Below are 20,926 nucleotides of genomic sequence, written 5' to 3'. Positions count from 1 at the left end.
CATCCTTAGGTACAATTGTGTGGTGAGGGGCAGGATTTGCTTCTGTTTGTCCACATACTTCATGATTGGAAGCCACCAACACTCAATTTGCCTAGTACATTGACCATAAATAATTTTAATTGGTTCTGGACCGCCAACCCAGGGCACCCCTGTAAGTACCCTGTGGCACCTCAGGGTGGTATGGCACACAGTTTGAGAACCACTGAGCTGTACAGAAATGTACTATTTAAAATAAAGTTTATTCAGTATAATTAATTACAAAGGACAATAATCCTACATGTAAAAGTTACGTACACAGTATGTGAATAAATATTGCTTGGTAAACAGCTTATTGTCTCATAAGGGGGAGTACACACGGAGAGATCCGTGCTTAAAATCTAAGCAATCTGACTAGATAGCTTAGAAGTTGAGCACGGATCTCTCCGAGTGTATGCACCACAGCGATATTGATGCGCAGGCCCGCGCGTGATTATTGCTGGTGCTAGATTGGCCTGTCTAGCACATCGCTCATTTCATCCGCTGGGTGAAATGAGAGCCCCCTCGTCCTCTCGCTCAGCACATATCGCGCTGTATGCTGAGCGGGGGAGAGATGTATGCTGAGCTGTCTGTGCTAGATGGCTCAGCACACATCTCTGCCCGTTTGTACTGCCCTGTACACGTGTTACTGACTACTATTGTATAGGCATTGAGCAGTGTTCTGTGTGAAATAATTACCATCACAGCAGTAAGGATACATTGTATTACAGTGCAGTCTACTAGACTAATTCTATATAGAAAGCAACAATTGTTCATATACTGCTACATTTATATCAGTGAGTGATAACATGTAATCATGAGGCAGTCAATAGCACTGTATTGTAGTGCAGACACAAAGTGTTGCATAGTCAATTTATAGAACAAATAAACTATACATACAGTATGCTCACTCATGGCTGTACACAGTTGAGAATTAACTGAGAGCATTTAGCTGATAGACAAGCACCTACTGCTGCATAGTGGATAAAATATTTATTTTTGCACTCATACTTATACTCATTATTGCAAAGAGTTATGTGGGTATTCAACTAATACTTACCATCAGAGTTTTAGTTGACACGTTGGGGTAAATTTACTAAGGTGGGAGTTTTTTAGAACTAGAGATGTTGCCCATAGCAACCTATCAGATTCTACTTAACATTTATCAAGCTGCTTCTAGAAAATAATAGATAGAATCTGATTGGTTGCTATAGGCAACATCACCAGTTCTAAAAAAAATTCCCATCTTAGTAAATTTACCCCGTTGTGTTATAAAAAACAGGTTAATGGTGTATATTGGAAGATTGAGTATATTCACAGGTTCACCAAATATAGGGGGCATTCCGAGTTGTTCGCTCGCAAGCTGCTTTTAGCAGCTTTGCACACGCTAAGCCGCCGCCTACTGGGAGTGAATCTTAGCTTATCAAAATTGCGAACGAAAGATTCGCAATATTGCGAAAAGACTTCTCTGTGCAGTTTCTGAGTAGCTCGAGACTTACTCGGCATCTGCGATCAGTTCAGTGCTTGTCGTTCCAGGTTTGACGTCACAAACACACCCAGCGTTCGCCCAGACACTCCTCCGTTTCTCCAGCCACTCCCGCGTTTTTCCCAGAAACGGTAGCGTTTTTTCACACACTCCCATAAAACGGCCAGTTTCCAACCAGAAACACCCAATTCCTGTCAATCACATTACGATCACCAGAACGAAGAAAAAACCTCGTAATGCCGTGAGTAAAATGCCTAACTGCATAGCAAATTTAATTGGCGCAGTCGCACTGCGGACATTGCGCATGCGTATTAGCGACTAATCGCTCCGTTGCGAGAAAAAAATAATGAGCGAACAACTCGGAATGACCCCCATAGTCCATCATTATATATACTTACCTGTTATCTAGATATAATTTAGATTAACTGTGTGATTCTGAGGAGTGAGAATACACATAAGTTCATATGTATACTCCATCATTATATATACTTATCTGGAATTGATTTCTCTAATAGATACTATATTTTCAATACTTACCGATAGAAGTCCTCCAATGGAATAGTACTGTATTATGCCCTATCCTCAGTTACGGTATAAAATTAAGATATAGCAGATATGGATATCATAAAAGTTATATTTTAATGAACTATTCTTTTTTGCGCCAACAAAGAGAAATTCTTTCCTCTTCGGTTTTCTTGTGTCTATATACCTTGTCTCTGGCAGCACCCCCAGAATTCTCTATAGTGATGAATATAGATTGGGGCTCTTTTTGATGAATATAGATCGGGGCATTTGTCAATTTATTGAGATTACTAGACGGGTTTAGAGAATTATCTCCATTCCCCTTCCCTCTATATGAACCATTGAGCTAGACAATTAAGTGAAGACTTTTCTAGATAATAAGATGGTGACTCACAGGAAAGAGAATATTCTTCACAAAAATATATCAATGAAAAATGTTTGTTCTCCAGAAAAACAGCATTTGCAGATTATTCTGATGGTTGGTTTTCAGCTAGGACAGACTCAAAAATTGATAAAGAAAAGTATACTGTAAGTATTGTAGATAGACCAAGTGGGAGCTGCCAGTATATGGATATTGGAGTGGATGTGATGACATAGTAAGCTGGACAATATTTTGGGGTGAAATGTAACAAATCTTCAAAACAGTGAAGCTGCCTATAGCAATGAATCAGCGTCTCCCCCCCCCCCCTCCCACAATGTACTTCATAACTGACAGGTAGCACTGATTGGTCTCTGTGCACAACTTCTTTATTTGTCAACATCTCTGCCTTAGTGACAAATGACCAGTTTCATTTGTCTATGAAAGATGTTGATAGTCTGTTTAACTCTGGTCATGGATATGATGTGGAGAAGGTAATTACAGTACCATAGAGAAAAGAGCTGCTAAGAAGAAAGCATGAATGAAGTGGGGTAAATGAGAGAGTCTGCATAAGAGAACAAAAACAGAAGATTTCACAACTTCCTAATAAATTATTAGGGATTAGTGAATAGCTTAGAGAGTGTGTGGCAGTCATATAACAAAGGATTGTGAAATACAAAGAAATATGCATAAAGAGAACACTGCATGGAAGAAGACTCAGGATGATCTTAAATACCCTGTGGAAGTAGTAAAAAGGGACTTTGGCATATATGGCTATGTTGCAATGTCACCAGAGATGTGAGGCTAGTACACCAACACCTGCTCAAATCCTGGGAATGTAAAACATTCTTACTCACTTTCTGTCTGTACTTGGGAGAGGGTAGCCAGATGTTAGGTGCAGGGGGCACAGGGCCGCAACTAGGGGGGGAGCTAAGGGGGCATGCGTCCCGAGTGCAGGATTTGAGGGAGAACTGAGGAGTTACAGAGGATCAGGGTTTTTTCTATTGCTTTTTACCGGCAGTCTGTGCTGCTCCAGTGAGACAGCTGACGGCTATCGGGGCAGTGTCTCTGACCTACCTGTCTGCCCGCAGCTGGCTCCGATGCTGTGCGGGTGAGCTCCAGTACCTGGGATCTCTCCTATGCTGGCTACTCTCTTAAACTCTCTTCTTTGCCATGTAGTGCTGCGACTAGCGTGCGGTGCAGCATGCAAGCTATAGAAGATTTATCTCCATTCCCCTTCCCTCTTGCAGTGCAGTGTTTTTCAGCAGACTATGATCCCGATTGCCTGCCTATCACCAACCAATAACAAGCTGCCGGCTACACACCGAGAGGACATGCTGCCCCAGGCCTTCGCTTGTTAACAGGTGCCATCACCGATGTTACAGAAAGCAAAGGCTCACTTTGCTAGCTATCCACTTGACAGTTTATACTAAGAGCCTGGACAACCTCCAGCTTTCACAGAGTATCACTACAGCAGCTTTGTGGTGAGTTTAAAGACAGACTTTATTATCTGCATTGTGCTCCCAGTTAGTAGTATCAACCTCCACTTTGCCTCCCAGATGGAGGGATTTAGTGTAGCTTATACGGGGATGTAGTGTAGTGATGTAGTGTACCATATAGGGTATGTAGTGCATTGTATAGGGGCGTATAGTGATGTAGTTCAGCATGTAGGGGATGTAGTATAGTGATATAGTGCAGTGGATAGGGGAATGTAGTGCAGTGATGAAGTGTTATGATATAGGTGGTCATTCCGAGTTGATCACTAGCTGCATTCGTTCGCTGTGCATCGATGATGGGAAAAAAACGACACTTCTGCGCATGCGTATGTGGCGCAATGCGCACACGCGACGTACTATTACAACGAACGATGTCGTTTCACACAGGGTCTAGCGAAGCTTTTCAGTCGCACTGCTGACCGCAGAGTGATTGACATGAAGTGGGAGTTTCTGGGTGTCAACTGACCGTTTTCTGGGAGTGTTCGGAAAAACGCAGGCGTGCCAATAAAAACGCAAGTGTGGCTGGGCGAATGCAGGGCATGTTTGTGATGTCAAAACAGGAACTGAATAGTCTGAAGTGATCGCAAGCACTGAGTAGGTTTAAAGCTACTCAGAAACTGCACAAAATAAATTTGTAGCCGCTCTGCGATCCTTTCGTTCGCACTTCTGCTAAGCTACAATACACTCCCACTCACACGGCGGCATAGCGTTTGCACAGCTGCAAAAAACTGCAAGCGAGCGATCAACTCGAAATGACCACCATACTGCAGTGATATAATGAAATTTATCAGGACACACAGGGGGGCATGTAGTGGGGCTTGTGATGCTTAGGGCATCTGGGGGACATAGGGGAATATTGTCCAATTTTTTTATTTTATTTGGGGGGGGGGGGGTGGAGGCGCCAAATTAATGCCTTGCCCCGGGTGACTAGAGTCCTAGTTTCAGCCCTGGGGGGCATAACGCTACCAGGTGGGCAGTATGCAAAGTGTTACATGAAGCGATTGCAACTCATTGGCCCTGTCCCCCCCTCCCCTTCCTATGCAATGCTGTGATAACATGCATTATAAAGTGAGAGAGGGGCTGTGATGACTTGAATCATTGCAAATCATGTCACTAAGCCTTCCGGACCTCCCACTTCACTTGACAAGTGGGAGGACCATGGGCGACCACAAGGGTCCCCTGGGAATCTTACTGCTGTTTCTGGCCATCTCCAGGAGCTACTTGAGATTCAGAAATCTATTGGACATTCTGAGAGAGTAGGAAAGTATAATGTACGATCCTCATCGATAAGAGACAAGCTCAGCAAAGAATTCAATCAGGAGCTGAGTAGAGGGCCCAGTAAGGACCTGCACATGGTAGGCAAGCATCTTGGGGAGCTCAGAGAGTAGCTAAGGAGAGTGCCTCGTAAGAGGCGTTCGTATTTCTGAGTAGAAGCAGGAGGCCTGTGAGGATGACTTGGAGAGTCCTCTGAAAAAAGAACATACATTATGAGTCAGCTGCAGATTAGAGAATCTATTCTACACTAAGGGGATCTAAAGAAAGATAAAGAGTGGCAGAAACTTAGATGCCCACTGGCTACAGATGGGTTTAGAAGTAAAGAGGTGCCTTAAATGAGGACCAAATGGGTTTTTTTTCCCTCAAGGTTACTGTCACTCTTACCTGCCAATATTCATTGTTAGCCTAAACTGCCCACTTTACTCAGGGCAGCACCAAAAGAACGCAGGCAGGCTATGCGAGAATTGAATGCTCTTCTGTGCAACCAGGAGCACCACCCTATATTTTGGAGCCTCTCAGCCATTCTGGGAAAGTAGGCAAGTATTCCTTCACTGCGCTACTGTTATTTAAAGGACTTTCATGATTACATTTGCAGTGTAGATAACCTGTATTTTGCATCAAAACAAGAGGCACTGACTTAAAGTCTGCCACCAGAATATACAACGGTGATTCAATAAGAAAGGTAAAAAGACCTGTATCAGGCCCCTGTGTTCTTTAATTAGATGTATACAAAATATTACACTGGTGGGTCAAAAAGATATTTTGTTTTATTGTTTTGTTTATGCATGAAATCTACCCGCAGGAAAGTTCTGGTTGCTGATAGTATTTTTATTCAGAGAACAAGTGACACTAAAAGCAGACAAAAAGTAAACATGGACCTCAGGGCTCTGAGCTGAATAACCTGAGATTTTGACTGTAGACCAAGTTTTAACTATAATCCATAAATCTGCTACCAGAGACCACTGTTTCTTATATATTTATACATTTTCTCGTAACCTGGTCATTGCCACAAAATTGGTACCACAGATGTTTTCATCCAATCTTATAAAATGATCAAAACATATTAACAGTATATTATAGACATGTGAGACTGACTCCCATGACCTGTAACTTATACAAGGGGTGTGCAATAAGTTTCCAGATGCACAAAAATAATTATATTTACAAACAAAGTGAACATTACATTTTTTCAAAGTATTCACTAGAGAAGTCTATGCAGAGTTGCATACACTCAAACCACTTGGTGAAGCAACTGGACCAGTCCGAAGCAGGTATGTCTTCTACATACTGAATGAAAGTCTCCACTGTAGCTTCCGGGGACTCAAAATTAATTCTGCGCATTTTGCACTTGATTTGTGTGAACATAAAGAAGTCGCAAGGGGCCAGGTCTGGACTTTACAATGGATGATCAAGCTTCTGGATGCGTTCATGGGCCCGAAAAACCACCACTTTAGTAGTGGGTGTCGTTCCAGTCCCCACTGATTGTGCACTTCTGCATGAGTGGTATGGTAGTTACATAACCAGTCTTGGCCACAAAAACAGTCACCATTTACTTGGCCATGCTGCACTCACGTCGGCAGTTATGTGGCTGCGCACCTCCAACTAGGGTCAACTGTTGTTTGGTCTTGGGGTCGAAAACTGTAGATCCAAGATTCATCACCACTGATGATCTCCCAGACAAATTTTGAGTGACCGCCATCAAACCTTGCCAGCATGTTGCAGCACCAAGTCACCCAAGCCTCCTACTGCTCTTGAGTCAGCTGATGACTCTTGTGAGGATTATTTGGCCCCAGGAGTAGTTCTAGGCGTGGGTAAACTGGGCGGGTGCTAGGGGCACTGTGGCCTGAGGGCGGGGCTGCAGTCACTCCGCAGGCGCCTGCTAGACACCCGCACCCCGTACCCAGGCTGCAGCAGGTGCCGTGGGCTGTGTGAGTGCCCGCTGTAGCCGGCACCTTCCACTCAGCTGCAGCCAGAGGCAGGAGCTCACTTCTGAGCTCCGGCTTCCGGCTCAGACAATGTACAGTTGTGCGGCGCTATGGGAGAGATGTCATGACGTCTATCCCAGAGATCCGAGAGGCGGCGGCCAGATGGAGGGCAGCGGTCTGGAAGCAGAAGTGGGGCTGGTGAGTACTGTGCAAGTGGCACTACTAGGGGGCATACCTGCAGGGGTATAACTACAGGGGGCACATCTACTGGGGGCATCTCTACTGAGGGCATAACTACATGGGGCATATCTACTGGGGGCATCTCTACTGGGGACATCTCTACTGGGGACATCACTGTTGGGGACATATCTAATGGGGGTATAACTAGTGGGGGCATCTCTGCTTGGGGCATAACTACAGGTGGTATATCTAATGAGGGCATAACTTCAGGGGGCATATCTACTGGGGACATCTCTACTGGGGGCATATCTACTGGAGGCATATCTACTGGAGGCATATCTACTGGGGGCATAACTACAGGGGGCATAACTACAGAGGGCATATCTACATAACTACTGGGAGCATAACTACAGGGGGTATATCTACTGGAAGCATAACTACTGGGGGCAAAACTACGGGGGCAGTACTACTGGGGGTCAATACTACACAGGGGCATTACCACTTGGGGTACTACTAGTGAGGGCATTGCATAGGGGGCACTTAATAAGTGCAATATTTATAAGTGTCTACCTGGTGCAGTGTGTATAAGGGGCTACCTGTCACAGTGTGTATAAGGGGCTTCCTGTCGCAGTGTGTATAAGGGTCTACCTGGTGCAATGTGTATAAGTGTCTACCTGGTGCAATGTGTGCAAGGGGCTAACGTGTATAAGGGGCTCTGCTCTACTGTGGTGTACTGTGTGTAAGGGGCTCTAACATGGTATAAGGGGTACTACTATGTGGTGTAATGTGACTGACAGACACTACTGTGTGGTGTAATGTGACTGACGGACACTACTATGCGGTGTACTGTGAATTGGTACTATTCTGTGGCCACGACCCTGCCCTATGAAGCCATGCCCCTATTTTTGGCACACACTAATCCTGTTTTGCCTGGCAAGGTGGTGGGGACGGGGGGAAGTGGGGGGTTCCACAAGGTCTAGAACCGCCTCTGTTTGGCACCTGTTACACTGGGGGGTTTGTAATGCCCTTGTTTTCTTATCCAAACGCCATTTCTTATAAAATTGATCTTTATTCTTTTTCAACTTTAGTAACTGTTTAACTAGGTAATATACAGTGTAAGTACAGTAAGAGGCAAGATGATCATGTTTAAAATATGTATTAAAAGGCTGATTCTGAGTTAGACAGATGGGTGCATGGGTGTAATTGCCGAGTTTTCACATACAGAGCATGTGCAGATGCAAATGTACGCATTTTGCTTATGTACATCCTATTCTGAGTTGAACAGAACTAGGCCGGATCTGTCTTACCGTGAAATTGTGCATTTTGTAGCATTGACTGGAAGGCAACAATACTACTGTATCACACAGAATCTCATGGCAGTCTTGTGGTAGTGTATGTCAAGCTCTGTGAGATTCTGAGTAGTGTGAACGGGGAAGAGTAGCCTGTTTCTGATGGATCTCATGCAAGTAGCATAGTGTGCCGATACTAAAGATGACAAGACGCCAGCTGGGGAGGTTGCCATAAATAAATGGGCGGCACAGGTTTCCACTTGCAGGCACACAAACCACAAATTAGCTCTATGGATTCTCGCATTAGCATAAGGCAGTATGGGCCTAATTCAGACTGGATTGTTGCAGCGACAGCAATTGCAGTCTAAAGACCTTTGCAGAGTGCGAACGGGCAGTGGGTGCACTGCGCATGCGCACCCTGGGAGCCCAGTGAGATGCCTACAGCATCTCAGGGCTGCGATCGCCTCTGCCTGATTGACAGGCAGAGGTGGTTGCGGGACGGGAGGGGACGTGCCAGTGGCGTTAGAATGTAGTTGGCAGGGCGCAGTCCGGACAACGCAGGCATGTCCGGAAAACGCAGGCATGTCCGGACCACTGTGGGGGAGGGCCGCAGTGGCTGCGTGTGTCACACGCATCCGCTGCAACCCAGAACGTGGCGGGTAGCTGCCTGCCATCGCGTAGGAGCTGCACAAGCAGGGAGCTACTCGCAGGTTGCAAAAGCATCATCGCCGTGCGATGCTTTTGCACCCGTGAAGGAGGGGCGCAGAGCCAGACATGCGGGGCGGATATGCCCTGTGCTGGGCGTCCCCCCGCATGTCTGAGAAACTGATCATATATGTGCTAAAAGTAGCACAGTATGATCAGATCTGAATTAAGCCCCATATCTGGCTTCCTCAGCAACTACAGCCCTTTGCATGCAACGTCTCAGAGAGCAAATAAATTAAATACCATGCATACATATGCTGAGCAAAGTGATGATACATTGCATTTATTCTATTTTTTACTTAGGGGGGCATGTACTAAGCAGTGATAAAAGTGGAGAAGTGAGCCAGTGGAGAAGTTGCCCTGGCAACCAATCAGCTGCTCTGTAAATATGCAAATTATAAATGATGCGGCAATGCTGATTGGTTGACATGGGCAACTTCTCCACTGGCTCACTTCTCCACTTGTATCACTGCTTAGTACATGTCCTCCTTAGTGAGGCAGTAGAGACCATCATGCTGTTTACATTGTGAATATGGTGTTTTATCATTGCAGTTGTAGAGTGGGTTCCAACCAAAGTTCGCACCATCACTGGTACCCTGGCAGGATATTCGTACACGGTTGGTCAACTTCTCTTGGCAGGCTTGGCATACGGCATCAGAGACTGGCGATGGCTACAACTGTCTGTCTCCCTACCGGCTTTTATGTTCTTCCTCTACTCCTGGCAAGTATTATGTACTATGCAGCTGATTTATGTATAACAGATTATTATTATTATTATTATTATTATTATTATTATTATTATTATTATTTCTAATATAATATATATAATTGAATATTGCCAAACAACAATCACGGTGGATGCATTGCTAATAACTCTAGGGCTGCTATAATTTTTTTTTGCAGTTATTGGGTAAATGTTAGACATATTTTAGAATCAAACCAGCAACAATATAATTTGTCCTCTGTAGAACTGAACCATGAGACAAAATGCACTAACAATTGGTTTGTGAGTGCACTGACAGTGTTTTAGACCTTCAAACCACCGGATTTACTTATCAGCAGTTTGGAGGCTGGTTAGAAACCCTGGTGATACACAATGGCTTATTTTATCTTCTATTCTATTTTGAGCTAATGTAATCCATTGGGACTTTAAAAAAAAGAAAACCACTGTGTACAGTAAGCACGACATCTATCTGGTGCATAATGAGTTAATGGTCAGGTGCATATCTCACCTTTGTCATAGGCACCCTGCCAATCATGAGGGTTCTTTCATTTATTTATACTACCTATGTATAGCATCTGCATTCTGGTAACATTATTTACTTAAATAATATAATACATTAGACATTAATTTGGGGAAGAAACCTATTGCCAAATTATGGATAAATGCGTGTTTCTGCAAGTCCATATGAGACGCATCTGCGCAAACATGACTTTACTGTACCCAGCCTACGTTAGAATGCTGCTTCCCTCCCAACGTCCTGCTTCTCCAGGCCAATGTGGATGCATGCAGGTCTGCAGTTGTGCCTAATGTATGTGTACATTCTCTTTCTGATCATGATACACTAAGCAAACACTCTGTAGCATGCCACAGAGCTGGAGATGCAGAAGCACAAGGGATGTGTAAATTCATCTATGTTTAAATTAGCTGTAAAATCACACTAAAAAAACAACAACAACAACAACCCAGACGAATTAGCAACAAGCAGAGCGGTTATTCAGGATTACCCCGTGTACATTTTCTAAACTATGCGGCTGCAGCCAAGCAATAAGCTTAGCCCTGTCTGTAGTCTCCATAAGAAAAGGAAGGGGCATCTGATTCTGCAATTAGCGTCCTTCCTACTATCTGCCCAGCAGCATTCTGCAATCATTCACACATCAAATAAAATGCTTACAAACAAACAAGCCTTGTTTTATCTCAGGAATATCAAATTAATAAGAAATGTTATCACATTATGTAAATGTGTGTTTAGCACAGATTAATCCAGCGAGCCCACATATAAATGTTGAAAGGCTGCTATTAACTATACCTGCATAAATGTCAACATTAATTTGATGTGAGGGATGCAATGAAAATAAAAATAAAGTAGTAAATGTCACAACTGAGGGTTTTAGCTGACAGGAGGAAGCCTCAGTTGTAGGGGCTGAAAGGAACTTAAACCGGGGAGGTTTAATCAGACCCCTGGACATGTAAGTGTTAAAAGGAAACCCGAAGGTGTGACCATGACAACCAGGTAAAAGTAAATTAAAAGTTTATTGACAAACTCCGTGTAACAACAGACAGCAAATAATAAAAATGGCAATGATAAATAATATGATTCCTGGAGCACTATGACCATAAAATGGTTACACAGGACACTGGTAGGTTAAGAACAGTTGTTAAAGTCCTTAGATGGAATAACCTTACCAGGCCTGGCTGTAGTAGTGAAGATATCCAAAGAACATGCCAGTACATGGAACAGATGAAGCTGGTAACTTGAATCAGCTGTTGTAATTGCTGGATGGAACCAGCCAGGTGATAAGACACGGAGTGGATGCGGAATGGAATCAGCCAGATGATAACGTCACTGAATGAATGCTGGGTGGAACCAGCCAGGTGATGAAACACGGAGTGAATATAGTAAGATGCTAGGGAGCGTGGAAACAGAGGAGTTGAAGGATGATTACCGGTGGTAGTGGATACTGCTTGAAGCAGATGAAATAGCTGGAAGCTGGAAACTGGATCAGCCACGGAGGACTGCAGAGTCAGGCTGCACCGCAGGATGGTAGGCAGGTGCGGGTCTCTTTAGTGGATGCTGGAGACAGGAGCTGGAACCAGGAAACACAACCACAGGAGAGAGACTGGAACAAGGTATGACAAGCAAAGCACTGACCATTTGCTGGCCCAGACACAGGATACTTATACCTGCAGCAATGCAGGTATTGGTTGGGCAATTATGCAGATTTCCAGGCAGTGGATTGGAGGAACTGAAGCATGTGATTGAATCCAACATGGCTGCGCCCATGTTAGAACTTGGAGGGAAAACTGGTTTAGGAAACCATGTGGAAACATAACTGCAATGGCGGCGTCGGCCGCAGAGGACAGGAGACGCCAGACTGAGAAATGTATGCTGATACTCGTGGATGACAACGGAGTCCACGGCAGGCATGGAACACCACACTGACAACCTGCACCTATAACACAGGAGCGGCGGCGGAGGCCGCGGAGAACGGGAGACGCCATGCAGGATTCAAACATGGCACCGCTGTGACAGCATCTCAGCGTGACAGGAGGGATGTGCAGTATGTGGACACAGATGAGATCCGGCCTTGGAACGCTGAGCGAGCCTCAGGAGACATCTGAAAGGCAGGTAATGGCGTCCAGATACCCGGATCGTGACAGTAAAGAGGCATTTTAATATAATGTTTAATAACAATACTTACTCTTCTGTATTACCTGACTGAGTATACAGTATACTAGGTAAAACATGGCATTACAAGGCATGTGTCCCTGTGCACGCTGGAGCTTGCAGTTCTACGAGTTACTGGATGTATGAACGCACATTGGAGAAGTTGCCCATGGCAATCAATCAGCATTGAAGTAACATTTATAATTTGCATACTATAAAATTACACAGAGCAACTGATTGGTTGCCATGGGCAACTTCTCCACTGGCTCACTTCTTCACTCTTTTCACTGCTTAGTGCATCTCCTCCTAAATTACCTGAATCATTCCTACAACTTGCAGGTTGTAATTAGGGCTGTGCGAGAGCAGGGTCCTGGGGGGTGGCAGAGACGTTGCCCCGCGGCACCTGCATGTGGATTGCACTATTCCTGGGACAGCACCCTGCAGCTACTGACTGCTCAATGCTACTGACTGCTGCAGAGCCATCGGAGCATCCATGTGACGCTCTGGGAAGGCATCTTGCAGCTTGTAGAGCTTCCCAGGACATTCTCAGGAGGCTTTACTTCCTGGAACTGGTGGCCTCACACCCTAAGCAAGATGTCATGATGTTATGGTTTTATGGGGCAGGGTCGACACAGAGCGGAATAGCTATTGCATAAGGACCTATAACTGTATACAGAAGCCTTTAACATTTGGGCTTTTATAGACGTAATATGTATGACAATATATGGCTAATCTGCACCACAGGTGGTTCTCTGAATCTGCCCGCTGGCTTGTCCTCTCTGGTAATCCCATCAAGGCTGTCAGTGAAATGAAGAGAGTAGCCAAGTACAATGGGAAGGAGGAAGAGGCTGAAAGCATAACACTGGAGGTAGGTTAGAAATTTTAATTTAATAATTTAAATGGTAATGTACATAGGGAAAAGGCTGACATAGAATGTGATTGTAAACAGTATTTGAGGTTATAGATCTTCAAGGTGGTTTGAGGTCAGTGTACTGTACTAATAGTTATATATGTATGGGAAAGCAGAATAGTAACTAAATGGAGGCGATCAATTATGTAGGCAAAAATAATACACTGAAATAATTTATATAAAGTATATATATATATATATATATATATAATATATATATATATATAAAATAAAATAAAGATGTATAATGGTAAAATAAAGATAAACAGCACATTTCCAAAATACGTGTAGGCTGCAGTTTCAGCTTCATACACATTTCGCCGACCCACTTGCCTGCGTCTCACCACTAGTCTGTGCCTTCTTCAGTGGATCTTTGAAAGAATGGGCTGAAGGAGAGCGTGATGGCACATAATATTTTTGGCCAAAAAATGGTATCAATACGGTGTGTTTTGATTGATTATATGTTCATAACACCATCATACAGCCAATCAAAACATACACTATTTGCAATATTTCCAGCTCAAATTTATATATATACTGGTGCTCCCATTCTTGTAAAAGATACCCAACCAGTGGCGAAGTGCACATAGAAATAAAAGATGCAACCAACAAACAGATTGGAAATAATTAGCTTTTATTTAGCTGTATTTTACCTTTTTTATATTATTTGTCATATTATTTCAACCTTTGTCATATTTATTTATTTCTGTTGATATCTGATATCTGCATTTTTTTGTCTTTTATACTTCTTTTAGATGTGTGTGTGTGGGGGGGGGGGGGGGGGGGGCAGTACGGATACGTAATGATAGCATTAAAGTCTCAAAGTACTGCGGTCATGGGTTCAATTCCCACCATGGCCATAACAGTGTGGGGTTTGTATGTTCTCCGCATACTCGCGTGGGTTTCCTTCGGGTGCTCGGGTTTCCTCCCACAATCCAAAAATATACCTTTAAGTTAATTGGCTCCCAACGAGAGAAGAAGAAATGAACCTTAGCATGAATGTGTCTGCGAGTACATGTGATAGGAAATATAGATTGTAAACTCCATTGGGGCAAGGAATGATGTCAATGGCCAGATATTCTTTCTGTACAGCACTGTGGAATATGTGTGCGCTATATAAATAACTGGTAATAAATAAATTTTTTATTTATTCTCCTTATAGACGCTAAAAGCTGACATGATGAAGGAGATGGTTTGTGCAAAAACATCCTATTCAGCTATTGATTTGGTTCGAACTAGTACCATGCGGAGGATATCTTTTGCTATGAGCTTGGTCTGGTAAGAGGACAGTACTCTTCCCTAGTCACTAAATATGGACAACACAGAAAATAGCTTAGCCACTGGTTAAAGTACAGAAAAACAGCACACGGTATTTGTAGAAAACAATAATAATAACTAGAATGATGATGATAATAATAGTAATAATAATAATAATAGTAATCATAATAATAATAATAATAATAATAAAAAATGTCTATTTCCCTATAAATTGTAAGCTTGCAAGTAGGGCCTTCCTACCTCTATGGGGGATATCCAAGTATCCCCGTTAAAACATCGGGTCCGAAAAACGTCCGTTTCCGCCCATTTTTTCCGATGTTTCACCGATTTTTTTTTACAGGCTATCCAGATGGATCGCCTGTAAAAAAAAAAACCTTTCTCCCGAAAACACACAGGTTCAGTGAAACATGTGTGTTTTCGTGTGAAACAGCCCCGTTTTCGGACGAAAACGGGGCTGGGTCCGGGGATTCTGCTTCGACTGCCGGAGGCAGGTGAAACAAAATCCCCGATAAGCCGCGGCACGCGCCGGCTTATCGGGGCTAATTAGATAGCCCCTGGCGGGACAATTAGTCCCGGTAAATTACCAGGGCTAATTGGATATCAACCTATGTCTGTCTCTTTTTGCCCAGTTATGTTCTATACCTGTTGTTCTAATTGTAAAGCGCAACGGAATATGCTGCGCTATATAAGAAACTGCTAATAAATAATAAAAAACAATGATAAACAGCTTAAAACGATTCTGCAACACAGAAGTAGCCATGCACATTTCTGCTGCGATACGGCATGCTGCAACATGGCTTGCTGAATGGCATCCTGGGCTGTGACTATTTGCAGCCAGCGATCGCTCCATTAATTCCTAATGGAATTAATTCCTAATGGAATTAATGGAGCGAATGCCAAGCAATGGCATTCCATACTGATTCCACACTCAGGAGTATAGGTAGACAGACTGTCAGTCTATCACCTATAAATTCTATGTAAGTGTATAGGTCACATGATGCAAGCAGCCATAGAGCAGACTACCTCAGGCTCACACATCAAAGTTTGGAACACATGTTTGTTAAAATAAAAATCTGTGACTAAGCTGCCGGTTTTCACTCTTTTCCCAGGTTCTCCACTAGTTTTGCCTACTATGGATTGGCGATGGATCTGCAAAAATTTGGGGTCAGCATCTACCTTATTCAGGTTATCTTTGGAGCTGTTGATTTTCCAGCCAAGCTAATTTCTACTACAAGTATGATCTACATTGGTCGGAGAGTCACACAGTTCTTCTCCCTCCTCCTTGGAGGACTTGCTATACTGGCAAACATCTTTATACCAAATGGTGAGAGACCCATGAAGCTATTTACCATCTACAAAGTTTCTCTGCAGACGAATATCTAATTTATGCTTTGTCTTTAGACCTTCAGACATTGAGGACCAGCCTGGCAGTATTTGGGAAGGGCTGTTTGGCTGCTTCATTTAGTTGTATTTTTCTTTACACAACAGAACTGTATCCTACAGTGATCAGGTGAGTGTGGTATTTAGATGAAAAGTGCTGTGCATTACTGCTTCACAACAGTAGGGCCTTGGGTTTGAATCTGACTGTTGCCCTGTCTGTGTGGAGTTTATCTGTTAGCTCAGTATTGGAGTGGGTCTTCCCCAGGTGCTCTGCTTTCCTGCCATGCTCCAAACACAATTGACCTAACCAAATCACTATTGTTGCTTAAGTGTTTGTTGCAGAGAAATTAGATTGTAAGGTCCACTAGGGCAAGAACTGGTATCAATGAATACACATTTCTAAAGTCTATGTTATTTGCTAGTGCTAAATAATAAAAAATAAATAAGGTTCATTATTATCTACTACATACAATAATTGTACCATAAACATAAGTGCTGCAACGCCACAAGGAGGCGCTGCTGCTGCATCTGCATTCAGTAAATGTCGTTGAATGGTTACATGTAGTTATGATTGAACAGAAAAGAAACATATATTTTTTTTCTTTGATTTTCAGATGTTTATTTAAACATTTAAATGTCATGTAGGCAAATGTTGCTTTTAAAAGTGTGCTTGTGTTGTTGTAATTGCTTTACTGACGTAAAATGCCCGCTGAGAGGAATTTCATCATTTATTTAACAATCTAAAAGATGCATACTCTACCCCTCTATCATTAAATAGGAACTTCTCATGCACACTTCGGGGCTGATCCTGAGTTGACCGATCTCTGTGCATGGACGCAAATGGCGAATTTGTGCATACCCCAATCTGGCTTCCGCCGCTTCACGTAATGTACTGTACAGCCACTTTGCGTCCAACTCTGAGTCAGCTCCTTTGTGCATTTACCGCACTGAACACTCTATTAAAATATGTGCAATGAGCTACAGATATACCAAAGAATAAAAATGACATAAAAAGCACACTGGTACACACAGAAGCCTATTTATCAAATAATATTTGCAGAGGGTTTTGGGGTAACTACAAATATTTAAGAACCCCTTTATGTATGAAGGAGTGACCCCAGCAGGTATCTCCATATTTGCTGTGATCCCTCCATGTCTGACAGCAATGTTCTAAGTGTTCTATAGGGTCTGCAAAGCTGTCAGACTTACCAAGCTTTGCCCATACAGCTAACGCCATCTGAGGATGGCATTAGCTATAGGTTAGAGATTGCAGCAGTGGCCGCTGTACATGCGTGATCAGTAGACAATGCCAGCTCAGAAGCCTAAGGAGAAGCCCCTGTTCTTTTATTTATCAGGTCTGAAACCCAATAATTAGTAAATGACAATGGGATCAATTCAATTAAATGCGGTGTGAATAGCGCTGGGAAGGAGGTTTGCTAGTCAGAAGATGCCAGATCACACACCTTAACCAAGTGTGAAGTCACGAGAACAGCCATACTCCGACTTAACTGCCTACCACGATGTTGTTTGAGCCCCACTAAAAACAGAAAACAGCATTGCGGCACTAGTTTCGTCAGATTTTTGCCCGCAGCTCAGGAGCGGTTCGAGAAGAAATCCTCTGGTCGAGCTTAATAAATCGGGTAATTGATTAGCTCCGTGACTTCCTTCCCGGAGCTATTCACATCTTCTTTAATTGAATTGACCCCAATCAGTCTTCAGTACATGTACTATATCAATAAAAGCAATTAGAATGACTGCCTGTTTAAAAGCATTAAAGCATTGAAGACATGGGGAGACTTTTTGGAACCTAAAAGGTGATGACTACTTTTGAACAACCTCTTCTATATAGAAACTCACTGTACTGTAGTTTGCAAGTCCCCACTGTTACCTGAAGCTGGGTAGTGGACCTCACATACTAGAATTCACCTTATCTTCTAGGGAAGCGATAACATTGCAGACAGTCCATAGATGTCAGCAGACCTTTAATTGTCATGCAGACAGACTTATGGGCCCTACACACTTAGCGATTACACTGAAAGATATGAACAATATTGTTCATTAATGAACGAGAACGTTCATATCTTTCAGTGTGTATGCACCAACGATGAACGATGCGCGGCCCCACGCCCATTCATCGTTGGTGTTGGGTCGTTTATACATGCATGCAAATATGGACACTTTTGTCCATATTAGTATGCAGGGCTATGGAGCCGGGTGACGGTGGGAGTGAATAAACTTCACTCCCCCCATCACTACGCCCTCCCCTGTCGCCGGGTCGGCCGTTGGGCACCTCGGCGTCAAATCCGCCAGTGTGTAGTGCCCATTAGGAGCAGAGAGCTACAGACAGACAATTAGGAACAGATTTGTTAAAGCAGTGGAACTCAAAGCTCAAAGTTAACTTCCTGTTACTGTTGATAAGTAACCCTACCACTGAGTTACCATGACAATAAAATAGAAATAATAATCCAATTTTTTTATCAGCATAAACCATGAAATAATAAATAATAAAAAGTGCACTTATTGCCAAGTAGCAGTAATAACTAGGCTCCTCAGTCTGTCAGAGCTGAGCCTGTTTTCAGTAGAGATGAGCGGGTTCAGTTCCCTGAGAACCGAACCCTATCGGACTTCACTACCCGAGCCCGGAGCCGAGTCCGGCTCGGGTTTTCCCGCCTGACTCGGAAACCAAAACGAGGCAAAACATCATCATCCCGCTGTCGGATTCTCACGGGGTTTGGATTCCATATAAGGAACCGCGCGTCGCCGTCATTTTCACTCCAGCATTGGAGAGTGTAGAGAGAGGACGTGTCTCCCTCCTCAGTGTCCTGCATCAGTTCAGTGGTAGTGTCATGTGCTGCATCAATCCAGTCACAGTGGTTCTGTCCTCTGCTGCCATATGTCCAGTGCTGCTGTATAAGTCCAGTCCAGTGGTGCTGTGTTGTCCTGCATCAGTACAGTGGTAGTGTCTTGTGCTGCATCAGTCAAGTCACAGTGGTGTTGTCCTCTGCTGCCATATGTCCAGTGCTGCTGTATAAATCCAGTCCATTGCAGTGGTGCTGTGTTATTCTGCATCAGTCCAATGGTGGTGTCCTTGTTCTGCTGTATATGTCCAGTGGTACTGCCGTATATGTCCAGTGATACGGCCGTATATGTCCAGTGATACTGCCGTATATGTCCAGCGGTACTGCCGTATAAATCCAGTGATACTGCCGTAAAATTCCAGTCGTACTGGCATATAATTCCAGCGGTACTGGCGTATAAATCCTGTCCAGTGATACTGCCATATATGTTCAGTGGTACTGCCGTATAAGTCCAGTGGCACTGCCGTATAATTCCAGTGATCCTGCTGTATAATTCCAGTGGTACTGGCGTATAATTCCAGCAGTACTGGCGTATAATTCCAGTGATACTGGCGTATAATTCCAGTGGTACTGCCATATAATTCCAGTGATACTGCCGTATAATTCCCATGATCCTGCCATATAATTCCAGTGGTACTGCTGTATAATTCCAGTGGTACTGCCGTATAAGTCCAGTCCAGTGGTGCTGCCATATAAGTTCAGTGGTGCTGTCCTGTGCTATATATTATTTACTCCAAATAAAGGGGTTATTAATATTTAATCCAAATAATTTTCACAGGGTTTGTCATGTGTGGTGTAGAGGTACTCCTGTACCTCATATTGTTATATAACTCCAGAAAAATAATGGAGAATAAAATAGGGAAAGATCAAGAACCACTTCCTCCTAGTGCTAAAGCTGCTGCCACTAGTCATGACATAGATGATGAAATCCAATCAACGTCGTCTGCCAAGACCAATGCCCAATGTCATAGTAGAGGGCATGTCAAATCCAAAAAGCCAAAGTTCAAGAAAATGACCCAAAAAAATAAATTTTAATGGTCTGAGAAGAAATGTAAACTTGCCAATGAATATGCCATTTATGACACGGAGTGGCAAGGAGCGACTAAGGCCCTGGCCTATGTTCATGACTAGTGGTTCAGCTTCACATGACGATGGAATCCCTCATACTCCCGCTAGAAAAATGAAAAGAGTTAAGATGGAAAAAGCACAGCAAAGAAATGTGCGTTCTAAGATGGTATCACAAATCCCCAAGGAGAGTCCAAGTGTGTCGGCGGTTGCGATGCATGACATTCCCAACACTGGACGGGAAGAGGTGTCTCCTTCCACCATTTGCACGCCCTTTGCAAGTGCTGGAGGGAGCACCCACAGTCCAGTTTCTGATATTCAAATTGAAGATGTCACTGTTGAAGTACACCAGGATGAGGATATGGGTGTTGCTGGCGCTGAGGAGGAAGTTGACGATGAGGATTCTGTTGGTGATGTGGTTTGTTTAAATCAGGCACCTGTTGTCCGTGGGATGAATAAGCCCATTGTGCTGCTTGACAAAATACCAAAAAAGCCACCTCTTCGGTGTGTAATTATTTCTCCACAAATCCAGACAACAGGTGCCAAGCCGTGTGTTGCCTCTGTCAATCTGTAATAAGTAGGGGTAAGAACGCTAACCACCTAGGAACATCCTCCCTTATACGTCACCTGCAGCGCATTCATCAGAAGTCAGTGTCAAGTTGTGAAACTTTGGGTAAGAGCTTAAGCAGTCCACTGACACCTAAATCCCTTCTTCCTCTTGTACCCAAGCTCCTGCAAGCCACACCACCAACTCCCGCAACGTCAACTTCCTCCTCAGTCAGGAACGTCAGTAGA

General features: G+C 43.6%; 1 protein-coding gene across 1 annotated transcript in view; it reads left to right on the top strand.

The window, feature by feature from the left end:
- LOC134970027 (solute carrier family 22 member 6-A-like) overlaps positions 1-16,342 on the top strand; it is a 35,702-nt gene extending 19,360 nt beyond the window's left edge. The window contains exons 4-8 of the mRNA XM_063946144.1: positions 9,804-9,972; positions 13,385-13,508; positions 14,713-14,828; positions 15,938-16,152; positions 16,230-16,342. Coding sequence (XP_063802214.1) covers positions 9,804-9,972; positions 13,385-13,508; positions 14,713-14,828; positions 15,938-16,152; positions 16,230-16,342 — 737 coding nt within the window. The remainder of the gene's footprint in view (positions 1-9,803; positions 9,973-13,384; positions 13,509-14,712; positions 14,829-15,937; positions 16,153-16,229) is intronic.
- The last annotated feature ends 4,584 nt before the right edge of the window (positions 16,343-20,926 follow it).

Source organism: Pseudophryne corroboree, chromosome 11 (genome assembly GCF_028390025.1).
Source record: "Pseudophryne corroboree isolate aPseCor3 chromosome 11, aPseCor3.hap2, whole genome shotgun sequence".
Lineage (NCBI taxonomy): Eukaryota > Metazoa > Chordata > Amphibia > Anura > Myobatrachidae > Pseudophryne > Pseudophryne corroboree.
This window is presented reverse-complemented; position numbering and strand designations above follow the sequence as displayed.